We start from the raw sequence: 19,507 nt of genomic DNA on the forward strand, positions 1-19,507 counted from the left end.
CTTACTTAGTATATAGACTGATGATCCTGTAGTGAGGTTTAATATGCAGTTAAAGTTATAGCTGGAATATTCCTGCTTATTAACATGTTCATATCAACTTCATAAAAATCCTCTTCCATATTCATTCACTTCTACAGTCCAGCTCCTGTAGATCCATCTGAATGTTCTGCTCTAATGTTATAGTGGGTAGTGCTCTGTTATGTGCTAGTTTAACATACCATATGATAAAATAATAAAAAAAAACCTTGTTTCTCTAAAATAACATAATTACAAGAGAAAGACAAAAAAAAATCTTAATTTTCTTTGGATTTCTTTTTCTATTGGTCCACTCATCACTGTGTTTTCACACAATGTAAAAAAAAAACTGCCAGATTCACATTATGCCAAAAAGTGATATAGAGCATATCTGGAGATACAAGGTTTTTGTACTAAAATATAGTACGTGTTCTAAAGTAGTGTTTAAGTATCATGCTTTATTGAATTTGCATTATATTTTCATATGGGGCTCTTAGTTAGTCTGTTCTGTCACACAGTATCACTCGAACACTGAGACACACCTACTTGAATACACACACCTCTGTTTAAAAGTAATTCAAATATTTTTAAGTCTAAAAAAATTATATTTGGATTTACAAACATTGGCAATTAGCATACAAAACGTGGGCAATATGACAATACAATTTTGTTCTCTTAATGCACAATATAGTGAGCCTATTGTTAAGATTGAAAAAAATTGGAACTAGTTTGTAAAAGTTTGAAATTACATTGTTTTAAAATCTTTGGAAACAATGGTGAGAATGTTTGAAATTCATTTTCGAAAGTCTGATATCACTCGCTGATCAAATATCTGAAATATTCTTCAAAATGTTAGGATAACTGTTAAAAAGTTACAAATGACTAATAGCTGTAAATTACCGTCCACATTTTGGAATGCAATAATTATATGGAATTTTAAGAATATTAGACCCTTAAAAACTAATTTTAAATTTAAATCAAATGTATTAATTTGTGTTGTCTCATGTTAAACTGTAAATACTAAAACCCGACAGGTATTAAGCCTAGTCATGGACTACAGAGTATCATCCATATTTTGAATGAAGATTCTCTGTGAAAAGGAGAATTCAGTCTACAACCAAGAAACTTAAATTAAAACCTGCAGTGTTAAAACTGCCAAATATATAAAAATAGCTAAATGAATGCTATAAAAACATGATATTAAGGCTTAGCATAGGTCACCATACTGATTCAAATAATTATGCTTAATGCTTGAACAATTATAAATTGAAGAATCCTCCTTAAAAGCATGATCCTAATTAAAAGTTATGTAGTTTCTCATTAAACTCGAATAAAATATGTTTGACTGTTCATGTTCAAAGTACTATTGTAAAGAAATAAGTAATTTTATAGAAATATACAGAACATTTCTATATTTATAATACAGACGAAACAAGTTGGTGTGTCTAACTGATTGGTACTGTGTGTGTATATGTTTGTATACAGTGGTAGATGTACAGAACCGGTCAAAAATGTGCACACACCTTCTCATTCAGTGTTTATTTATATTATTTTCTGCATTGTAGATTAATAATGACTTAATGCTAAGACTTTAAAGCTATGAATGAACACACATAGAATTATGTAGGGTTTGTGCGCACCTGCTGTTAAAGTGAATGATAACTGACACTGATTGGTTTATTTCACATTACGCCCAAAACACACCCATGATTAATTACGACAATTAATTTATGCCTTTTAAGAGTTTTGAGCTGCTCAAGGCATAGACACACACCGACACGCCCTAAATCCAGCTGCGTAATTGACCGGTGGGCTGTAGATTGGTCCTTCATTTTTTATTTTTCTTTGTTCCTGTTTTTTTTTTTTTTTTTTTAACTTCCTTAAGAATATTCCTTAAGAAGTTCCTTAAGAACTATTGTTGATGATGAGTGCACAATGTAAAAAAAAAAATAACGAAAAATAAGAAAATCACCTGAATGGGAAGGTTAAGAAGGTCTGTCTACATTTTGACCGGTCCTGATTTAAAAGAAATTTAATCATGTTTTAATCTAATGATCTGTTGCTGTCGCTCCCCGTGGCTGATCTCGTTTCCAGGCTTAGCCGCAGAGAGACGCCGCGACATCTCAACTACAACTTCGGATCTCCCGAGACACAAAGTCACCACTGCCATTTTCTCCGCCATCAGCCGGGCAACGCGGACTCATCAGCGGATTTTTACAAACGACAAGAAAAACGCAACGAGGCATCGAGCTAAACTTTCATACAGCAGCAGCAGCAGCCGCCAACCTTCGGCACTCGTTTTACTTTTTGGTGCGATGAAGTGAAACGACAGACTTTTAAACAAACAACAAAACATCATCAACTACAACAAGAGAACCTGTTCTGTATTTCTCACATTTCTCACATTCCCACTGAGCGAGGAGAACCCGAACCCCAACCAGCCAAGCCAGCTGGACCTGAGCGCACTGGCTACAACCGCTTCAGCTGTTCTTCACTGATGGATGGATGGAAAAATGAACTAATTGATGAATGGATGGATAGATGGATGGGTGGCGGATGTATGTAGCAGGAAAGAGAAGGTGGTGATGTGTACATGGATGTGTTATTGGAAGGAACTGAAAGAATGAAAATGGAGAACATGGGCAAACAAAAATTTGTGTTTAAAATGGAAAAAAGTGACATTTAATATTTTTTTTTTTTTTGGATGTGTAGTGTGTTTCTATTCTTGTTTGAGTTTTGAACAGAAGGTTATGAAGGTTGTGATGGATTTGAAGGATGTTTGTGTTTATATTTACAGGAAATGGAATGGTTGGTAAGGTTTCTATTTGAAGGATCTGGAAGAAGCACTTAGCATCTAAAGGTATTGATTTTATGCTAATTTGTCGTGGCTCCTCATGCATTGCTTTGGTGTATACTACACTGTGTGTTTTCTGTCTGTTCTGAGGTGTATCAGCTCAAAAAAATGCTAAAGTTGCTTCCAATCAATGAATGTTTCAGAAAAAGGTCACAGCTTCCCATTAGTCTCCAATAGGAACCAATAGAAACTGATGGGACGCTGCCTCTCATTCGTTCCTATTGGTGACAGACTTATCATTTTTGGTGCTACACCACAGCTCAACAGGACTGTTCCGCTCACCGCTAAGAGATTGATTCGGGGAAAAGCTTGCGGGTGGATCAAGGCGTCTATAATCCTGAATCTGAACCTAATCGTTTCCTTCACAGGTTTGCAGTATCTGCGAAGAAATGAAACTGAATTGAATTCGTTTAGTGTGAAGGGAGTTTAGCGTTTCTGTGACCGCACTCATCAAGAAAAGAATTTTATATATATTTTTTTTGGTTTTCTACGTGTATATTAGGGTTGTAAAATGTAAAAAAAAAAAAAAAAAAAAAACAACAATATAACGCTCTTTATTCATTGCTCGGTGTATCCATAAACATTTCACATGCAGGATCGCATGCAATGGATAAAGCATCGCCTTGATCAAAAATGAAAAAAAAAAAAAAAAAAGATAATTGCTTAATTTAATTGTGTGTAACAGTAAATGACTGCAGAGTCGCATCGTCTATTTATATTCTATATTTTCGAGAAGTGAAAATCTTTTATCGTTACTGTTCCACATTTCGTACAGACATAAAACCTGGTCACTTGCCAAACGGATCGTTCACCCAGATGACTGGCGCTGTAGGTTTGGTCACGTTACGGTCGTGCGTGGAGCTGGTCAAGTATGACATCATGTATTGATATATTATTATTGTATTATGTCTGTTTGTGGTGTTAATCAACATTTCCATGCTGTGAAGGGAATATGTGGACGGGCATCCTGTCAGGCAACCTGGCTACTAAACAGGACTAAAACTGAGTTTCTGGTTGAACTCTGGGAAAAACTGTGGGGGGAAAAAAAAAAACTGCCACAAATGGAGACCAGTGCTCCCGAATGCTTACAAAGCGGACACTGGAAGGACTTTTCTGATGGCGTCATTTTTTCCAACATCCGCTAAACGAGCAGCATGCCCCTGCTGTATCTTCTGAGCTCCATAGTCTGTGACTAGTCCATATGTGACTGACACTCTACTCTGCTTGCAGTTTTCTTTTCTTTTCATTTCTTTTCTTGTTTTTGTCCTTTTTCTACATAGTGTTATACCAGAGATTTCTAACGACAGAAAGTAACCGTAGCTTTGTGTATTAACTTTAATTTTGAAAGATGAAATATATTCTATATCCCCGCGTCGAGAGCGTCTCGTGCGTGTCCATGGGTCATGTCATGTCTGTCTGTTCCTGACTGCCTTTTTCGCAGTACACAACCAAAGGATTTTGGTATTGTACAGTACAGTAATATCCATAAAGTCAGATCCGTGAGCGCCAACTAGTGTCGGATTGTATATTTCTAAAAAAGAAAAAAATACAAAACCTGGGGGGGAGGAGTGGGCAGCATGGAATCAAGAAAGACAGAACTTACCTTTGTAGATAACACAAAACTACTCAAAGCGTCCAAAAAAAAAGAGAAACTACATGTACAACTTGGTAGCAAACGTGTTTGTAACTATCATGTGCCTTAACCCTTCTCTGTGTTAGATTGACAAAAGAGTTAACTGTTTTATATTCAGCTCTTTGTTGTTCTCCTTCCCCTCTATTGGACCGTAACCCTCCCCAAGACCCGCCCCCACCCTCCCCTTCACTCACTCCATGTCTTCAGTGTAGTCTTAGACTGGTGATGGGTGTTGCCTTGTATTATTGTATTATATACTTTAAACAGAATAGACACGTTCAAACGGGGTTCATGCTTTCGTAGTGCTCGAAAAAGACACAGCATTCACAGAATGTATTACATTAATTTTACTAATACCCGGAGGATGAAAGGAGGAGGAGAAAGGGGTGGAGGAAGAGGAGGAGGCCTGCACTTGTTAGAATCAAACAGAAAATACAGATTTGTAGAGTTATCACTTTGGTGTGTTTTCAATAAATCATGCCTGGATAAAAATGCTTCCGTATTCATTTGGTTTTATTTTATTACTTAATTTACTTTTAAACTGTTAAATGCTAATATTATGTTTGAACCACTAGAAATATTAGAGACTGGTGACACCTATTGGTCAAACATCAACATGATCTTTTACATGAAGCACTTGTTAAGTATTTGTCTACAATGTACACAGTCATATAAATATATTAACACACACTTGTTTCTACGTTCAGCTCATCAGCTCTAGTGATATTATGGAACACTTAGTAGTTCTATAATTACAGGCTGTAGTTCTGTATCTGTTTCTTTACTTACTTTATTATTATTATCCTTCTATCACACTGTTCTTCAATACTCAAAATCCCACAGGAGAGAAAAAACTACCAGAGATGCAGCTATTATTATTATTTTGGGTGGTGACTGGTTATTCTCAGCACTGCAATGATTAGCATGGTGGTGGTGTATGAGGTGTTAGTGAGTGTTGTGCTGTGTGTGTGTTAAACTGATTCAGCAACAGATTCAGATCTTCTGTCTCTGATTTTATTTTATCTACAGGGTGTTTCAGCTGTAGGTAGGAGTGTGTAATAGAGTGAAGGACAGTGAGAGATTAAACACAGTGTGTGTTGAGCTGGTACAGTGAGTGGATCAGATACAGTAGTGATTAGCATGGTGGTGGTGTATGAGGTGTAAGTGTGTGTTGAGCTGGTGGTACAGTGAGTGGATCAGATACAGCAGTGATTAGCATGGTGGTGGTGTATGAGGTGTTACTGTGTGTTGAGCTGGTGGTACAGTGAGTGGATCAGATACAGCAGTGATTAGCATGGTGGTGGTGTATGAGGTGTTACTGTGTGTTGAGCTGGTACAGTGAGTGGATCAGATACAGCAGTGATTAGCATGGTGGTGGTGTATGAGGTGTTACTGTGTGTTGAGCTGGTGGTACAGTGAGTGGATCAGATAAAGCAGTGCTGCTGGAGTTTTTAAACACTAACACCTCATACACCACCACCATGCTAATCACTGCTAATCACTGCAGTGCTGAGAATAATCACCCTTATAATAATAATAGCTGATCTGTGGTGGTTTTCTTGCCTGTGGGGTTCTGAGTATTAAAGAACAGGGTGAAAGGAGGATAATAATAAGTATGCAGAGAAACAGATACAGAACTGCAGTCTACAAAGAGTTCTATATGATCAATGGGGCTGAAAATAGAAAGCGAGTGAATAAATAAGGTGGTCATAATATTCTAATATAACTGTGTATAGAACCACATTGTGTATATAAATAAAGTATGGGAGAAACAAGTACAAGTTAGGCATACAATATTTATATTTCTGAATGATGATAACTACATGATTGCAACAAAGTACTTTGCTAGATGATTATAGTAATTAAAATATTGGTTCAGAATGAATCGACTGGCTGTAATATTCTGTGTGATCATACAGAGAAGCAAATATAGCTTATCTTATTTTCCAGTTTTACTGACGGAGGATGTTTTAAAGGAGAACTCCAATGTGATAATAGACTTGGGTTGTAGTGAAACAACATAATGAGTACAAACTTTTGTCGAATATCTCACCTCCGCTCTTCCCCAGTGTTCCCAAATACAGGGCTTTTGGTCGATGTTCCCAACAGGCCTACAATGCTAGTGATGGGGGCATAGAGTTACCCATGCAAAGAAATTAGTATTTTTACACCATTAACAAACTCAAAGTAGCTCCACAATTTATTGATAGAATTCTGAGGGTCCTGACATTTAAAATAAAGCATATTGAAAGTGCACCGATAATAATAAGTTCAACTTACACAACACCTTTCCCAAACACAGGGAGAGGGAAAAAATGCGTAGAAGGAACAAGCTTCTGGGAGTAATGTGAAAGAAAGGAATGTCTTTAACAGTAGAGTTTTAAGTTGCGAAGAGGAGGAAGAGAGTTCCAGGGTTTAGAGGCGGCAGCACTAAAAGATCTGCCACCTAGTGTTGAACGTTTGGTTGAGGGTAAGAAGTAAGAAGCCCAGAGTTCGTAGAGCGAAGACAGCGAAAAGGACAATACAGAGAAATGAGTTCAGACAGATATGAAGGAGAACTTTGAAGGTGAGGAGAAGGATTTTTAAATTTAATCCTAAATTCAACAGAAAGCCAGTGCAGCTGCTGGAGAACAGAAGTAATGCGTGCTGCAAGATTCTGGATGTATTTGAGACGAGTTAGTAGTTTAACTGGGAGACCATGTATAACAATACATTTATTATATAGTTATAGTTTATTTAAAAACACTGTTGTTTCAAATAGTAAGTTGGCTGATGAGCACAAAATAAATATGGGTGGGACAGGGGAACACACTACAAAATTAAATCAGCTGTTGCTGGAAATCTATAATATTCATGCGCTTTTCAGCTCACTTACTAAACAGTGTTTTTTTATAAACTCCGTTCTCAGTGCATTGTTTTAAATGGCCCCTTAGAATTCAATCAATAAATACAGTTTAGAGCTACTTTAAATTTATTAAATGGTGTAAAAGTAGTGAAATATTTTTATGGGCAGCGCTATGCCCCTATCTCTAGCTTTGTAGGCGTGTTAGGAGCATTGTTTACTTTAGAATAGACCGTTAGACAAAAGTTTGTACTAGTTATCATATAAGTGCATTTTACACCAAAGTTCTCCTTTAAGTGACTGAAGCTGAATGAAAGTTCACAGTGTAATTCTATCCTCACTGACGCTGTGGTTGAAGCTACGTCTCACTGGTGAACTTCAGTGAGTGTGTGTGCAGCACCGGAGATGGCCTGTGTGACGATGGACAGGTGTTTGTGAGCCTCGGCCCAGTCCTCCTTCAGGCCGGTGGTCCGAGCCTTCTCCACAGCGTCGGCCAGGCCTGGAAACGTGGCCACACCCGACGTCCTGGACGCCCAGATAACGTGCCTGCAGAAATGAAGACCAGTGTTCAGTCAGAGTGTGTGGTCAGTCCCACAGATCAGTTTCCACTGCAGTTCAGAACCTTACTGATAACTATTTTACTTTTATATACAGGGGACGCTGCAGTTAAATCACCAGTGAGTTGATGGTGTCTGATTAAGACAGGTCTGAGCTGAAACTAATCCAATTTACACCACCAAGTTTCTTAAATAAATCTCACGGTTTTAACAACATTTGGTTTCTAAATATTATCAAAATGCAAATATTTTCTTAACCTTGAAATCTAAAGCAAAAAAGTAAATAAAACAATTTATAAACTAATTATAATATTTGTATTTTTGATGTTTGGTTTGATTTGGGCTATACACTTATTTCATTTAAATTGCTGTATTTATATAGTATATAAATACACTGTATATAGTATATAAAATACACTATATTCTTAGTGTATTTATTTCTGTGTGTCTATATTTGTACTTATTGTGTAATGTTATATATGTATGCAAGTATTCTGTTTTTCTGCCAATCTGCCAAGACTACCAAAGCAAAAAGTAGATTAATTAAAAAAGCCAAAACTATGAGGCATTAAGGGTAAAAAAAATAAATAAATAAATAAAAAAAAATGTATACTATTGGGCACAAATAATTAAATAGAAAAATAAATAATACAAGTTATAATATTTGTATACTGTTTAGATTTGGGTTATACACTTACTTAATTTATCTTTCTGCGTGTATATACAGTATTCCTTAATGTATTTATTTTCTGTATTATTTACTATTTTTATTAATGCCTACATTGCTTTGTTTTTATTTCTGTATGTATATATTTGTAACTATTGTATGTATTATTTAATTATTTCTTGTATTATTTTATGTATTTGTTATTTAATAATATATTTATTCTGTGTTTATGAGAACATTCTTATGAAGTTTTTTTTTATCTTTAAATTCTTTTTCTTAAGTAGGATTTTGTGTTTTTTATTTTGTCTCTGTGTTGACACAAAAATCTATAATCTCAGATCTCAGCCACTCTGCACTTCAACCTGTTAATCTGAATGTAGCCAAACATCTGATTTTTTTTCGTCTCATTGACAGACAGATCTGAATTTACATGAATAATTAAATATTTATAAAATTACATAAGACACTAGTTGAAATTACACAGATGACACTATCAAAACCGGCAAACATTTATTAACAAAAATGACTCATTTGATGTAATTTGGTGTCTATTAACATCATTAGCATTTTTGACAAGTGTTATTTTAAGATGAATTGATCTGTTAATTGTATTGATATATTTATGATATTTGAATATAAACGGTACCTGTATGCGTATTTGTTTGGGAAGGCCTGTGGATCCACGAACGCTCGGTCCAGCAGCATCAGCTGATCATTAATGCGCCGCGCTTTCAGAGGCCTGAAGAACAGCAACACTCATTCAGCACCTCATCTCTGTATCAGTCTACTAACAACTGCAGCTTTATTTAGAGAATCCCCCAATAACAAAAATAAAAACTATATGAACGGATGGGATTTGGCCAACATAACCGCAAATAAAAGAAAAAAATGAATGAATCAGGAACAGATCCAACAACATATAACCAAGGTTTTGGCCAGCTAGATTATTAGATTGTGATTATTATTAGTAGTAATATCTTTATATGTTGAGATGATGTATTTTAAGTAAATTAAAAAGCACGAGTCACTTTCTCTTACGTTTCGTTTAGAAGGTCTGAGCTGTGGATGACGCGGTCCAGATTAGCAGCTGCATTACGGAAGGACTTCACTGCCTCCTTTAAGGGCTCTGGAATAAATATAAATATATTTTTTTAGGGTTTTTCCTCTAAAAGGTATTTCGTAAAACAGAATACAGAATTTATAAGTGTTCCACATTTTTTGTCATGTTTCACACTTTAATTCCTTTTTTCTTGCCCCTCATTGTTCAAACTTAGATTAATTGCCTCAATTAAAAAGGCGTAGAAAGTAGCTCAAGAACATACAACTCCCAAACACACATACAGTATCACACACAATACAACATTCACAGATACAAATGCACCATTATATTTTATGTCTCAGTACTTTTAATCGGTTCCTACACAGTACACAATAGGTAAGAATGATGAAACTCTGTTTTGTTAATATAAAATATTAGCCATATTTCCACTTCAATATGTGTTGTAAAAATCCGGCACGTATAGTATTTCTGGCAGTGCCATTCTGTCTCAACAGCCAGATCAATATTTATGCCACTTTTATGTCAAACAGAAGAAAATGACAAATAATTAGGGAGTAAATGGCAAAATGGATGTGAGGAGAAATAAAAATAAACAGCAGCAGTGAGATGAGTATTTCAGTGGTGGAAAAACAAGGTAACAGATCTCATTCATAAGACTTGTCTCGCAATCATGAGGTGCTTTAATGAATTTAATCAACACGCCTACAAACACTGCGTCTGTTTTCAGTCATCTGTAGTGAATGATCGTTGATGAGCTCAGCTGCAGCCTGAACTCATTTACAGATTCTGACAAAGATTAAAGTGAAACTTAATGTGAAGCATCTCTCTGTTGTGCATGCGTATCAGTGACAGTATCATTTAGACAGATGTAAGATACGGGTGACATTAAAACAGATTGTGTGAAAGCATCACAGTGAGCACTATATCCTCAGATTAAGAATGTTAAGATGCAGCACAGAACTAACTCTAAAAGGACAGAAGGTGCTGGTACGAATATTTTGGTTTAATTACTGACCCGTGGAGATGCCGTTGGCTTTAAGAAGCTCTTCAAAGTTTTCCACAGTTCCAGTAAGGTATCCCTCCAGACTCTCTGCATAGTCAGTGCAGTTGAACGGCAGCAGAAGACTATCAGCCAATCGCAGCAGGATATTCCCGGCCGTCCTCGCCACTGTCTGGTGACTAGTGAATCCTTTACAAAGAGAAAAAAAAATGCAAAAATCTACCATGCTGTTCTGCTCCAATACATTTAAATGCTGTGGAACATCCATGCTGCTACTTTTGCACTCTACAGGAATTCATGTTGCTGCTACTTTCCTAGTTTTCTTACTGTATTTTTTCACTATAAGGCTCACTTAAAATCCCAATTTTCCCGAAAATCTAAATATATCTCCTCATAAGCTGGTTTACCTTATGTATGAGTTCTACCAGTCAGGTATTAAGGAGCAGTAAAGCCACTTTTCTGAAGTACAACTAAGGATGGATGCAACAGTATTACCTTTAGCTGCTAACCACAGCGCTAGCTCTATCTGTTTAGAAGCGTATATCGGACTCTAGTCTGCGTGTTTGCAGTGTTAAAAACAAGCTACGTGGGACAAACCGCTAGCTGATAATGCCCTGGGTCACCAGAACACTCAGGGTTCCTCGGTCTAGCTCTATCATCCGCTAGTGCTGTGGTTAGCAGCTAATGATGCTGCACCCAGCCTTAGTGCTGGAGAAACTTCACTGAAAACTCACCCTTAGAAAAAATATTGGAAATCTAAGCTTACTGTAAAACAAACGGAAGCACCCAAAAATTACTCACCAAAATAAATAGTTTTCAGGAGAAAAATCTGTTTCCCCCTATTAAAAGGGAAACATGGTGACACCCTTGCTCACTTTGATGTAGGCATAAGTACTAGTGTCGCTTAGTCTATTTATCTATTTTACTCTTTATATATTTATCTTATCTTACATAATAATTGCTCTTTTAGGTGAAACTGGACCGTGAGATCACAATTGTGTTCCACTTTCTGTGCCACATGTGATGTGAAGGACAATAAAGTCTCCTTGACTGCTTGAATCCTTGAGTAAAGTTAGCGTTTTGAAGAGTTTCATGAGTGTTGTCAACGTTAACACGTTAAAAATGCATTCAATTAATCTGGAAACTTTTTTTTTTTATGCAGATTTATCACATTACCAAGTTTGGTCACAACCTCCTCCTGTAATTCAATCATTTCACAGAGCCTGGTGACATTTTAGCAGATTTTCAGTGGCTTTATTTAGTGGCTTAAATACAGCATTATTAACTACTGCAGAGTTCAGAAGGAAACATTTTTTATTTATGCTGATATATAGATTAAATCTAAGATCTCTCTCTCTCTCTCTCTCTCTCTAATTTATTTTACTTTAAATATCTCCTATTACAATCTTTAAAGCTATTAAAAGGAAAGGTGAAATTAATTGTGATTCATCGCAGAATTCTGTTGTGATTCATCTTTTTTTTTTAACATTGACAGCACTAGTTTTTATGACTAATTAGACAGCTATCTGTAAACTGTGTACAGTATTTAATCTACACTTTTTATTATTAAAACAGCACAGCAAATTAATAGGCAGGTAGGATAGTAGAACAATAGTAATGATGACTGGCCCACTTACCTGGATCAATATACTTGGATGCATAGTCAAACGTGTCGTATGCAGTGTGGTACGCTGGGTAGATGCGTGCTCTGGTTTTGCTCTGGAAAAGAAAAAAAAAATAGCTGATATTACAAATACCTCTTTTTCAGGTCTAACACTCTTTATTAATTCTTTATTAACAGTAAATTAGGCATATCTAGATTAAATTTACTTCAGGAAACCACCTCAACACTTCACACAGTATAATAAAACAGTGACAGGGCTCCTACTCGGTCATAGGTGTAGGATAGGTCCATAGATGTGATTCCCATGTAGTGGATAAACGGTGCGTAGTCACTTCCTGCTCCTGTCAGATATCCAACACTGCAGAAACAATTAACAACCAACCAGGTCACCAGTCAGAACCAAACATATCCTGTACTCATATTTTCAGTAGGGTTCAGGTCTAGAGAATGTTGCTTCATGCCACAGAGCTACATCAATCGAGGTGTGGATGAAGGACCACCAGCCATATCAAGACCCAGACCTGAACCCCACTGAAAATCTCTGGAATATAATCAAGAGAAAGATGGATGATCACAAGCCATCAAACCACCAAACTGAACTACTTGAATTTTTGTACAAGGAGTATAACGTATAAGGTCTCCCAAAAACAGTGTGTAAGACTGGTGGAGAAGAACATGAAGACACATGAAATCTGTGATTAACATTTAAGGTAATTTCACCAAATATTAATTTCTAAACTCTTTCTAATTCTGCAAGTAAACGCCCTAAATGACCATTTTTAGGGGGGAATTTAGGAGAAATGTTCACAGTACTTTCTAAAATAAAACAACAGTGTTTATTTTTACTCAAACATATACCTATAAATGGCAAAATCAGAGAAACTTATCATTTTAAAATGGCCTTTTTCCAGAGCTGTATTATTGCATAACAACAGAGTATAAGACATTAGGTCTCCCAAAAGCAGTGTGTAAGACTGGTGGAGGAAAGCATGCCGAAACAGATGAAAGCTGTGATTAAAAATTAGGGTAATTTCACCAAATATTGATATTGTTCTTATTTTGGGAAAAAAAAAAACATTTCAAATGATCATAAACTGATATGATCTAAATTTTAATGTTATGTATTTTAAAAATTGGCTTGGAAAAGCCAACCTATTGTTATTTTTAATCTCCTTCTTCTATTTCTTACTATTATTATATATCAGGTTTCGTAGTTTTGTACAACCAATGTTTTTAGGTTTAGACATTTCCCCATGTGACTTTTTCAAAATGTTTAAATGGTTCTAGAGGTGTTTTTTTTTTTTTGCCAAATCCACAAAATGTTGTAATCCTGCCATTTCGTTCTAAATACTTTAACAAAAGTTTTACACAAAAACAGCTTAGAAACCATTTAATGTTTTCAACGTTTTTCAAGCAAACTGAAAGTTAAAGTTCGCTCACAAAATGTTTCCATTTTCTTTACAACTGCAATGTGCTTCTGTAGCTACTAGTGACAAATGAGAACTAAGATAAATTAAATAAACTAAAAGAGCTTTACTTTGGGATGAGTCCGTAAGTGGGGCTGGTCCTGTTGAAATATTTGAGCCAGTTATCATATACAGATACGGAGGATGAACCTGCTGCGTTCACCTGAGAACACAGAGAGTGATTCAATCTTACAAACAGCACAACAAAACACATTCAACTTGTGACAGTTCCTAAATAAATGTATATATCATTTATTATTATTCTCTTAAACCCACACATTTTCATTGCTTCCCAAATTTGATGGTTATACTTGAGTGTTTTATACATGTTACATTAGCCAACAATACATAAGTAAATATGTATTAAGCTAATAGATCACCTGCTTGGAAGCTGTGAAGATGACATTTTGTGCAATCGGTGATGCAGAAGCTCGTAGAGTGGCATTAGCTGGAGAACAGAACAGAACACAGGCTTATTTTCCTGTCATTACTTGTGATTACTGTAACAGTAAAAAATCCATGAAGTAGATTCATGCTCGATTCATATCTCTCCACAATTTTACTCTCAATGTGAAATGAGTAAAAGTGTGGAGAACTTTAAACCAGTATGAATCAACAATTAGTGGTGTACCTGAAGAGTTCTAAAATGAAATAAACATGTCTGTTCCTATGAACTGATTATAATTGCATTTATATTGTGTAATGTTTATACTTTAATTTTATTAAGTGTACTTAACTGTACTAAAATGGAACAATTTTAAATATACTTACGTAAACTTTAAACATACTTCTGGTATTTAAACCCATATTTATATATGTTTAAAATAAAATTCCTTAGTGCTACAACTGTACACTTTACCATAATTGTAATAAAATTATCTTTCTAAAAAGATAAAGCATTTGTGTAACTGTGTAAATGTAAGATAATGCGTACTTTAAGCGAATTACTACAGTAGACTGTTTTTGCAGTAAAAAAAAGTTTTCTGAAAACAAGCATTGAAATGAATATTAAACTACATATACATATAAAATTAATATGTAAACATTTTAAACTAAGCAAATTAACTTTACAGTAGTGTTTTTATTAAAAATAAACACTACTAAAGTGTGATAAAAATGTCCTTTTAAATATAATATTAATAAATCTGTTAGTATATTTACAACTTACTTTACAGACATTTCTCAGCATGTTTTAAAAACAATTAAACAATTAAGTGCATCTCTCTACATCCTGTTCACTGTATGATACCAAAAGGCCTTGAGTCTTACCAAACACAGAGATGTCCACATTGATGTAGGCCACGGCCCGCTGACTAAGTTTGCTTATATATTCCTGTAAACACACACACACACACACGCCTTCATATATCAAAGTATAAATGACTGAGTAGCCTGTTTACTGTTGCTGTTCTGACCTCTGCATATTCAGCAGATCCAATCAGACCGAATTCCTCCGCCCCCCAGCTCCCAAAGATGATTGTGCGCCGAGGTCTCCACTTTCCTATTGGACAGAAAGAGAACCATTGATGACTTGGGGCTAAAACCTTCCATTGTTTGGTCGAGACTTCCCAAATTTTTAATTTGGGTCCGGACCAAAGTAGCAGGTGTGAATGGGACGTGAACCACGCCAGAGTTTGGTCCGACCTGACACGGTAAAAAAGATGGAGGCCGTGTCATTGTTCCCGTTCATTTAATACAAAAAATGAAGCCAAAATCCTCCTCCATGTTGGTGATCCCGAAACCCGAGTCTGAGTCACAGTAGAGACCAGAGGAGGAAGAAAGACTGTTGAGAGACAGCCTCCTCATTTAAATAACCCCGCCCCTGAGAGCTGCCTCCACAGAGCTCACACAGTCATTGGTCCCACCCATACAGTCATTGGTCCCGCCCCGGATATAGGTGTAACCCAGCCCTTTTACAATAACCACACCTTTTTTGAATAGAGCTGAATAACGTTTTAAACAACAAATTCTGTGGGGATATAAAATGTAACAATATAAGCAGAGGTTACACTAGCTGCTGCATTTAAATAAAGGAGGTAGAATTACAGTATATTAGAAAAAAACGTGATTGAAAGTTGTCTGTTTTGCCATTGAAACCTATGGGGATGGGTGGGGTTACACAGCTTTCTGAAACCGAACAGCAGGGGGCGCCCGACCCGTGGTGGCTTCACTTTTGAGAGACGATGCTCTGTCCAGCTATACACAGTCTAGAGGTTTTTCTGTCTGGATCTTCCAAACTATGGTCCAGTTTGTCTGCAGTGTGAAACCACTCTAGATGGTTCAGACTTTTAGACCACTGATTTTTTTGCACTATAAGGCACACCGGATTATAAGGCACACTATCAATAAATGTCTATTTTTGGAAAAGTAATTGTAATGTGTTGATTGCTAATATTGAAATAAGAAATAAAAAATATAATGAGAAAAAATGTATTTTTTCTGGTCTATTTTCATACATAAGTCGCACCTGATTATTAACGCATTATTTTTACAGTCATACAAGTTGGACGTTAATCTACATATTTCTCTCCTAAAAAATGGTTTAATTGTTAGAGTAAAGCGCTTCGATTTATTTACAGTTAGCTTAGTGGGAAAGCTACAGTCTAAAATACTCCCCTCTGAACGGCAAAAGAGCTAACTAGCACTTAGCACAGTATGCAGGTAATGCTAATGCTGCTCCAGCAGTGCTAGCCGGAGCGACATAAGTGTGTTGAATCTGATAATTTCGATTTGGGTCACTCCAGTATATGGTATTACATGGTATTGAAATCAGATACATTTCTGTTGCACGGCAATGCAGCGCTGTCTGAACGACCAGATCAGAATTTATGCAACTTTTATGTCAAACATAAAGAAAAAAACAGAAAATTTCTTCAAATAATACTAGAAGACTCATGTTGAAGCCTTGCAGTGTTTCTAACGAATTGGCCGAACTTGGCTACAGATCACAGCTGCAGCATCAAATGAAAATAAAGAAATAAAACCTGACCATGGCTGAATAACGAGACCTTTTCAGCAAACTGTAGCAAATATTCTGCAATGAGCTGAGTCACAGTCTGGACTTATTAATATATCTTAAGATTCACAGAAGTATTAAAGTGAAACTTAACGTGAAGCACTGCTGTGTCACGCATGTGTGTCACTTACAAAGAGCAAACTGTTCAGACAGATGTCAGATATGGGTCACATTAAAAAACATAAATAAAAGGAATCTGAGGGGAATTGGTTTCACTCTGTAGGTGGGATGGGCCTGCATGCAAAGGGGAGTCAAATTTTGCCAGTGAAGTAAAATTCAGAAAAACACCTGAAAATCACCTCCCCAAAAGTATTATACAAAGCAAAAAAAATAAGTACCGTATTTTTCGGACTATAAGGTGCACTTAAAAACTTTTAATTTTCACAAAAATTGACAGTGCGTCTTATAATACGGTGCGCCTTTTGTATGGATTTTACTCGTCAGGTTGTAAGGAGCAGTAAACACACACTCCGTGCAGCGTTATAGAGAGTTTCAGTGCTATACAGAGTCCAGAGCCGTGCAGCTCCGAGGCTGAGCAGCAATAGCATTAGCTAGATGCTAACCGCTAAGCTAGCTAGCTTATTCACTGAGATCAGTATTATCTAAATTTTACTCGTCAGGTTGTAAGGAGCAGTAAACACACACTCCGTGCAGCGTTATACAGAGTTTCAGTGCTATACAGAGTCCAGAGCCGTGCAGCTCCGAGGCTGGAGCAGCAAATAGCATTAGCTAGCTTATTCACTGTTCAGAGATCAGTATTATCTAAATTTTACCCGTCAGGTGTAAGGAGCAGTAAACACACACTCCGTGCAGAGCCGTGCCGCTCCGAGGCTGGAGCAGCAATAGCATTAGCTAGATGCTAACCGCTTAGCTAGCTAGCTTTTTCACTGTTCAGAGATCAGTATTTTCTAAATTTAGCACTTTTAATACTGCTGGAGCAGTATTATTAGAGTTAGATGCTAATCGCTAAGCGTTCACCGTTCAGAGGTGAGTTATCGGCCTGTAAGTCTGTGCTGCTTTGCCTGGCTAGCATTAGCTAGATGCTAAGCGCTAACTCTCGCAGAGGTGAGTTTTATCAGCCTGTAATCTGCTTGTTTACCGTGTTAAAACAAGCTACGGGGGACGAATCGCTAGCTAATATCTCACTGTCTTACCAGAACACGCAGGATTACTCAGTGTAACGCTGTCGTTTAAGTTTGGGTTAACTTTACTAGTTTAGGTGACTAGCTAGCGTGCTAGCAGATAGCTATGCTAACGCTGGTGCAGCAAGCCTTAGTGGACATCTGGAAATCTAAGCTTACTGTAAATAAACTGAAGCACGTTACTCACCCAAATAAACAGTTTTCAGGAGAGGAATCTGTGTAGATTAATATCCAGCACTCGTTTGACTTTGAAAGAGCTAGATTTATATACTGAGACGCTCCACCGGCAAGCGACCACCCCCGGTGGGGGAAGGGAAACATGGCGCCACCCCTGTTCACTTTGATATAGGCACCCTTTCTAGTGTCACTTAACGCGCCTTATAATGCGATGCGCCCTATGTATGGAAAAATAGCAGAAAATAGGCGTTCTTTGCGTCTTATAATACGGTGCGCCTTATAGTCCGAAAAATACGGTATAGGGAGACTCTGTCCACGTATGTGATGATGGCAGGACATGATAAGAGTTCTTTACTCTGCTCACTAAACTGCAAAGGGAACTTTACACTAATTGGACTAAATATACACAAGCTAACAAACACAGAATGGTTTACTGTTCATTGCATTATTGTGTATGCAGTCTAGGGCCGCACAATACAAAAAAACATTCAATGAAATTGCAATGTTTTTTTTTTTTCGACAATACATATCACAATATTAAACAATACAGGACCCGTGATGGCACCAGCCCTGCCCCCACATGCGTTTTTTGGGTTATTTTTTGGGGGGATTAAAATCTTATTTTGGCTGTAACTGGAAATATCTGTGCAAAACTGTGCCAGACTGACATGCACAGCCTTCCACCGCAGCATTTACAAGCACGTGCACAGCCATGTGTAGGCAATGCGGTCAAAAATCTAAACATTTCAACATGACGTGTTTGATTTTACATTTTGATTGAATCGCCTTATTGCGCATGCGCACATTGTGATGGTGATGCTTAAATGATGTATCGTGCAGCCCTTATTCAGTCCTTGCAATTTTACATCTCACCTGACTTCACCTTTTCACCCAGGATTCTGGTGATCTCCAGCATCACCGCTGTCCCACTGCTGGGGTCAATCGCCCCATGGACCCAGCTATCCCTGTGATTCCCATACATCACATACCTGTCTAAACACACAAAAAAACACCACTCAGAATTCACAGGCAAAAATACTTACTTATTACACAAACTTAAAGGAAATGCGTGAAAAGGTTAAAAATTAAATGGGCAAACTAAAACGGAGCTCGCTGCATGTTGGTGGAAAAGAGGGAAAAAAGAGAGAGAGAAGAAAGAGCTAACCTGGCTCCACACTGCCCCAGATCACTCCCATCACATTAGCGGAGTTCCTCAGCTCCCCAGCGTTGTAAACATCTAGCTTTACTTCACTGAAAGCACAGATTAAGAACATATAATTTACTAACCTGTTTGGTATCTTATGTTTGCTTCCTTTTTTGCAGTTTTGCAGAGGAGCTTCACGGTATTAGATCCCTGTTACTACAGTTTTAACTATTTTCACATCATTTTTGAATCCATATAAACACGTAGATTAGAGGGATCAGGTCCACTTGTCAGCAGAAAATAAAATACG

At 36.9% G+C, this 19,507-nt stretch overlaps 2 protein-coding genes across 15 annotated transcripts in view; one reads left to right on the forward strand and one right to left on the reverse strand.

Annotated features, from left to right (window-relative positions):
• The window catches only part of arvcfb (ARVCF delta catenin family member b), a 378,373-nt gene extending 373,377 nt beyond the window's left edge, over positions 1–4,996 (forward strand). For all 13 annotated transcript variants that reach the window (XM_049470443.1, XM_049470449.1, XM_049470448.1 and 10 more), the window contains one exon: positions 2,110–4,996. Coding sequence is in view for 2 of the 13 variants with exons in the window: in XM_049470449.1 (XP_049326406.1) it covers positions 2,110–2,115 (6 nt within the window). In the remaining 11 variants the exon portion in view is untranslated. The remainder of the gene's footprint in view (positions 1–2,109) is intronic.
• A 2,569-nt stretch (positions 4,997–7,565) lies between these two features.
• naaladl1 (N-acetylated alpha-linked acidic dipeptidase like 1) overlaps positions 7,566–19,507 on the reverse strand; it is a 28,511-nt gene continuing 16,569 nt past the window's right edge. For both annotated transcript variants that reach the window (XM_022668268.2, XM_022668267.2), the window contains 12 exons: positions 19,219–19,304; positions 18,927–19,046; positions 15,134–15,219; positions 14,988–15,051; positions 14,099–14,166; positions 13,790–13,881; positions 12,517–12,610; positions 12,266–12,347; positions 10,644–10,817; positions 9,607–9,694; positions 9,215–9,307; positions 7,566–7,890 (listed from right to left, as the gene is read on the reverse strand). In XM_022668268.2, the coding sequence (XP_022523989.2) occupies positions 7,710–7,890; positions 9,215–9,307; positions 9,607–9,694; positions 10,644–10,817; positions 12,266–12,347; positions 12,517–12,610; positions 13,790–13,881; positions 14,099–14,166; positions 14,988–15,051; positions 15,134–15,219; positions 18,927–19,046; positions 19,219–19,304 (1,228 nt within the window). In that variant the 3' untranslated portion in view covers positions 7,566–7,709. The remainder of the gene's footprint in view (positions 7,891–9,214; positions 9,308–9,606; positions 9,695–10,643; positions 10,818–12,265; positions 12,348–12,516; positions 12,611–13,789; positions 13,882–14,098; positions 14,167–14,987; positions 15,052–15,133; positions 15,220–18,926; positions 19,047–19,218; positions 19,305–19,507) is intronic.

Source organism: Astyanax mexicanus, chromosome 22, assembly GCF_023375975.1.
Source record: "Astyanax mexicanus isolate ESR-SI-001 chromosome 22, AstMex3_surface, whole genome shotgun sequence".
In the NCBI taxonomy this organism is placed as follows: Eukaryota; Metazoa; Chordata; class Actinopteri; order Characiformes; family Acestrorhamphidae; genus Astyanax; species Astyanax mexicanus.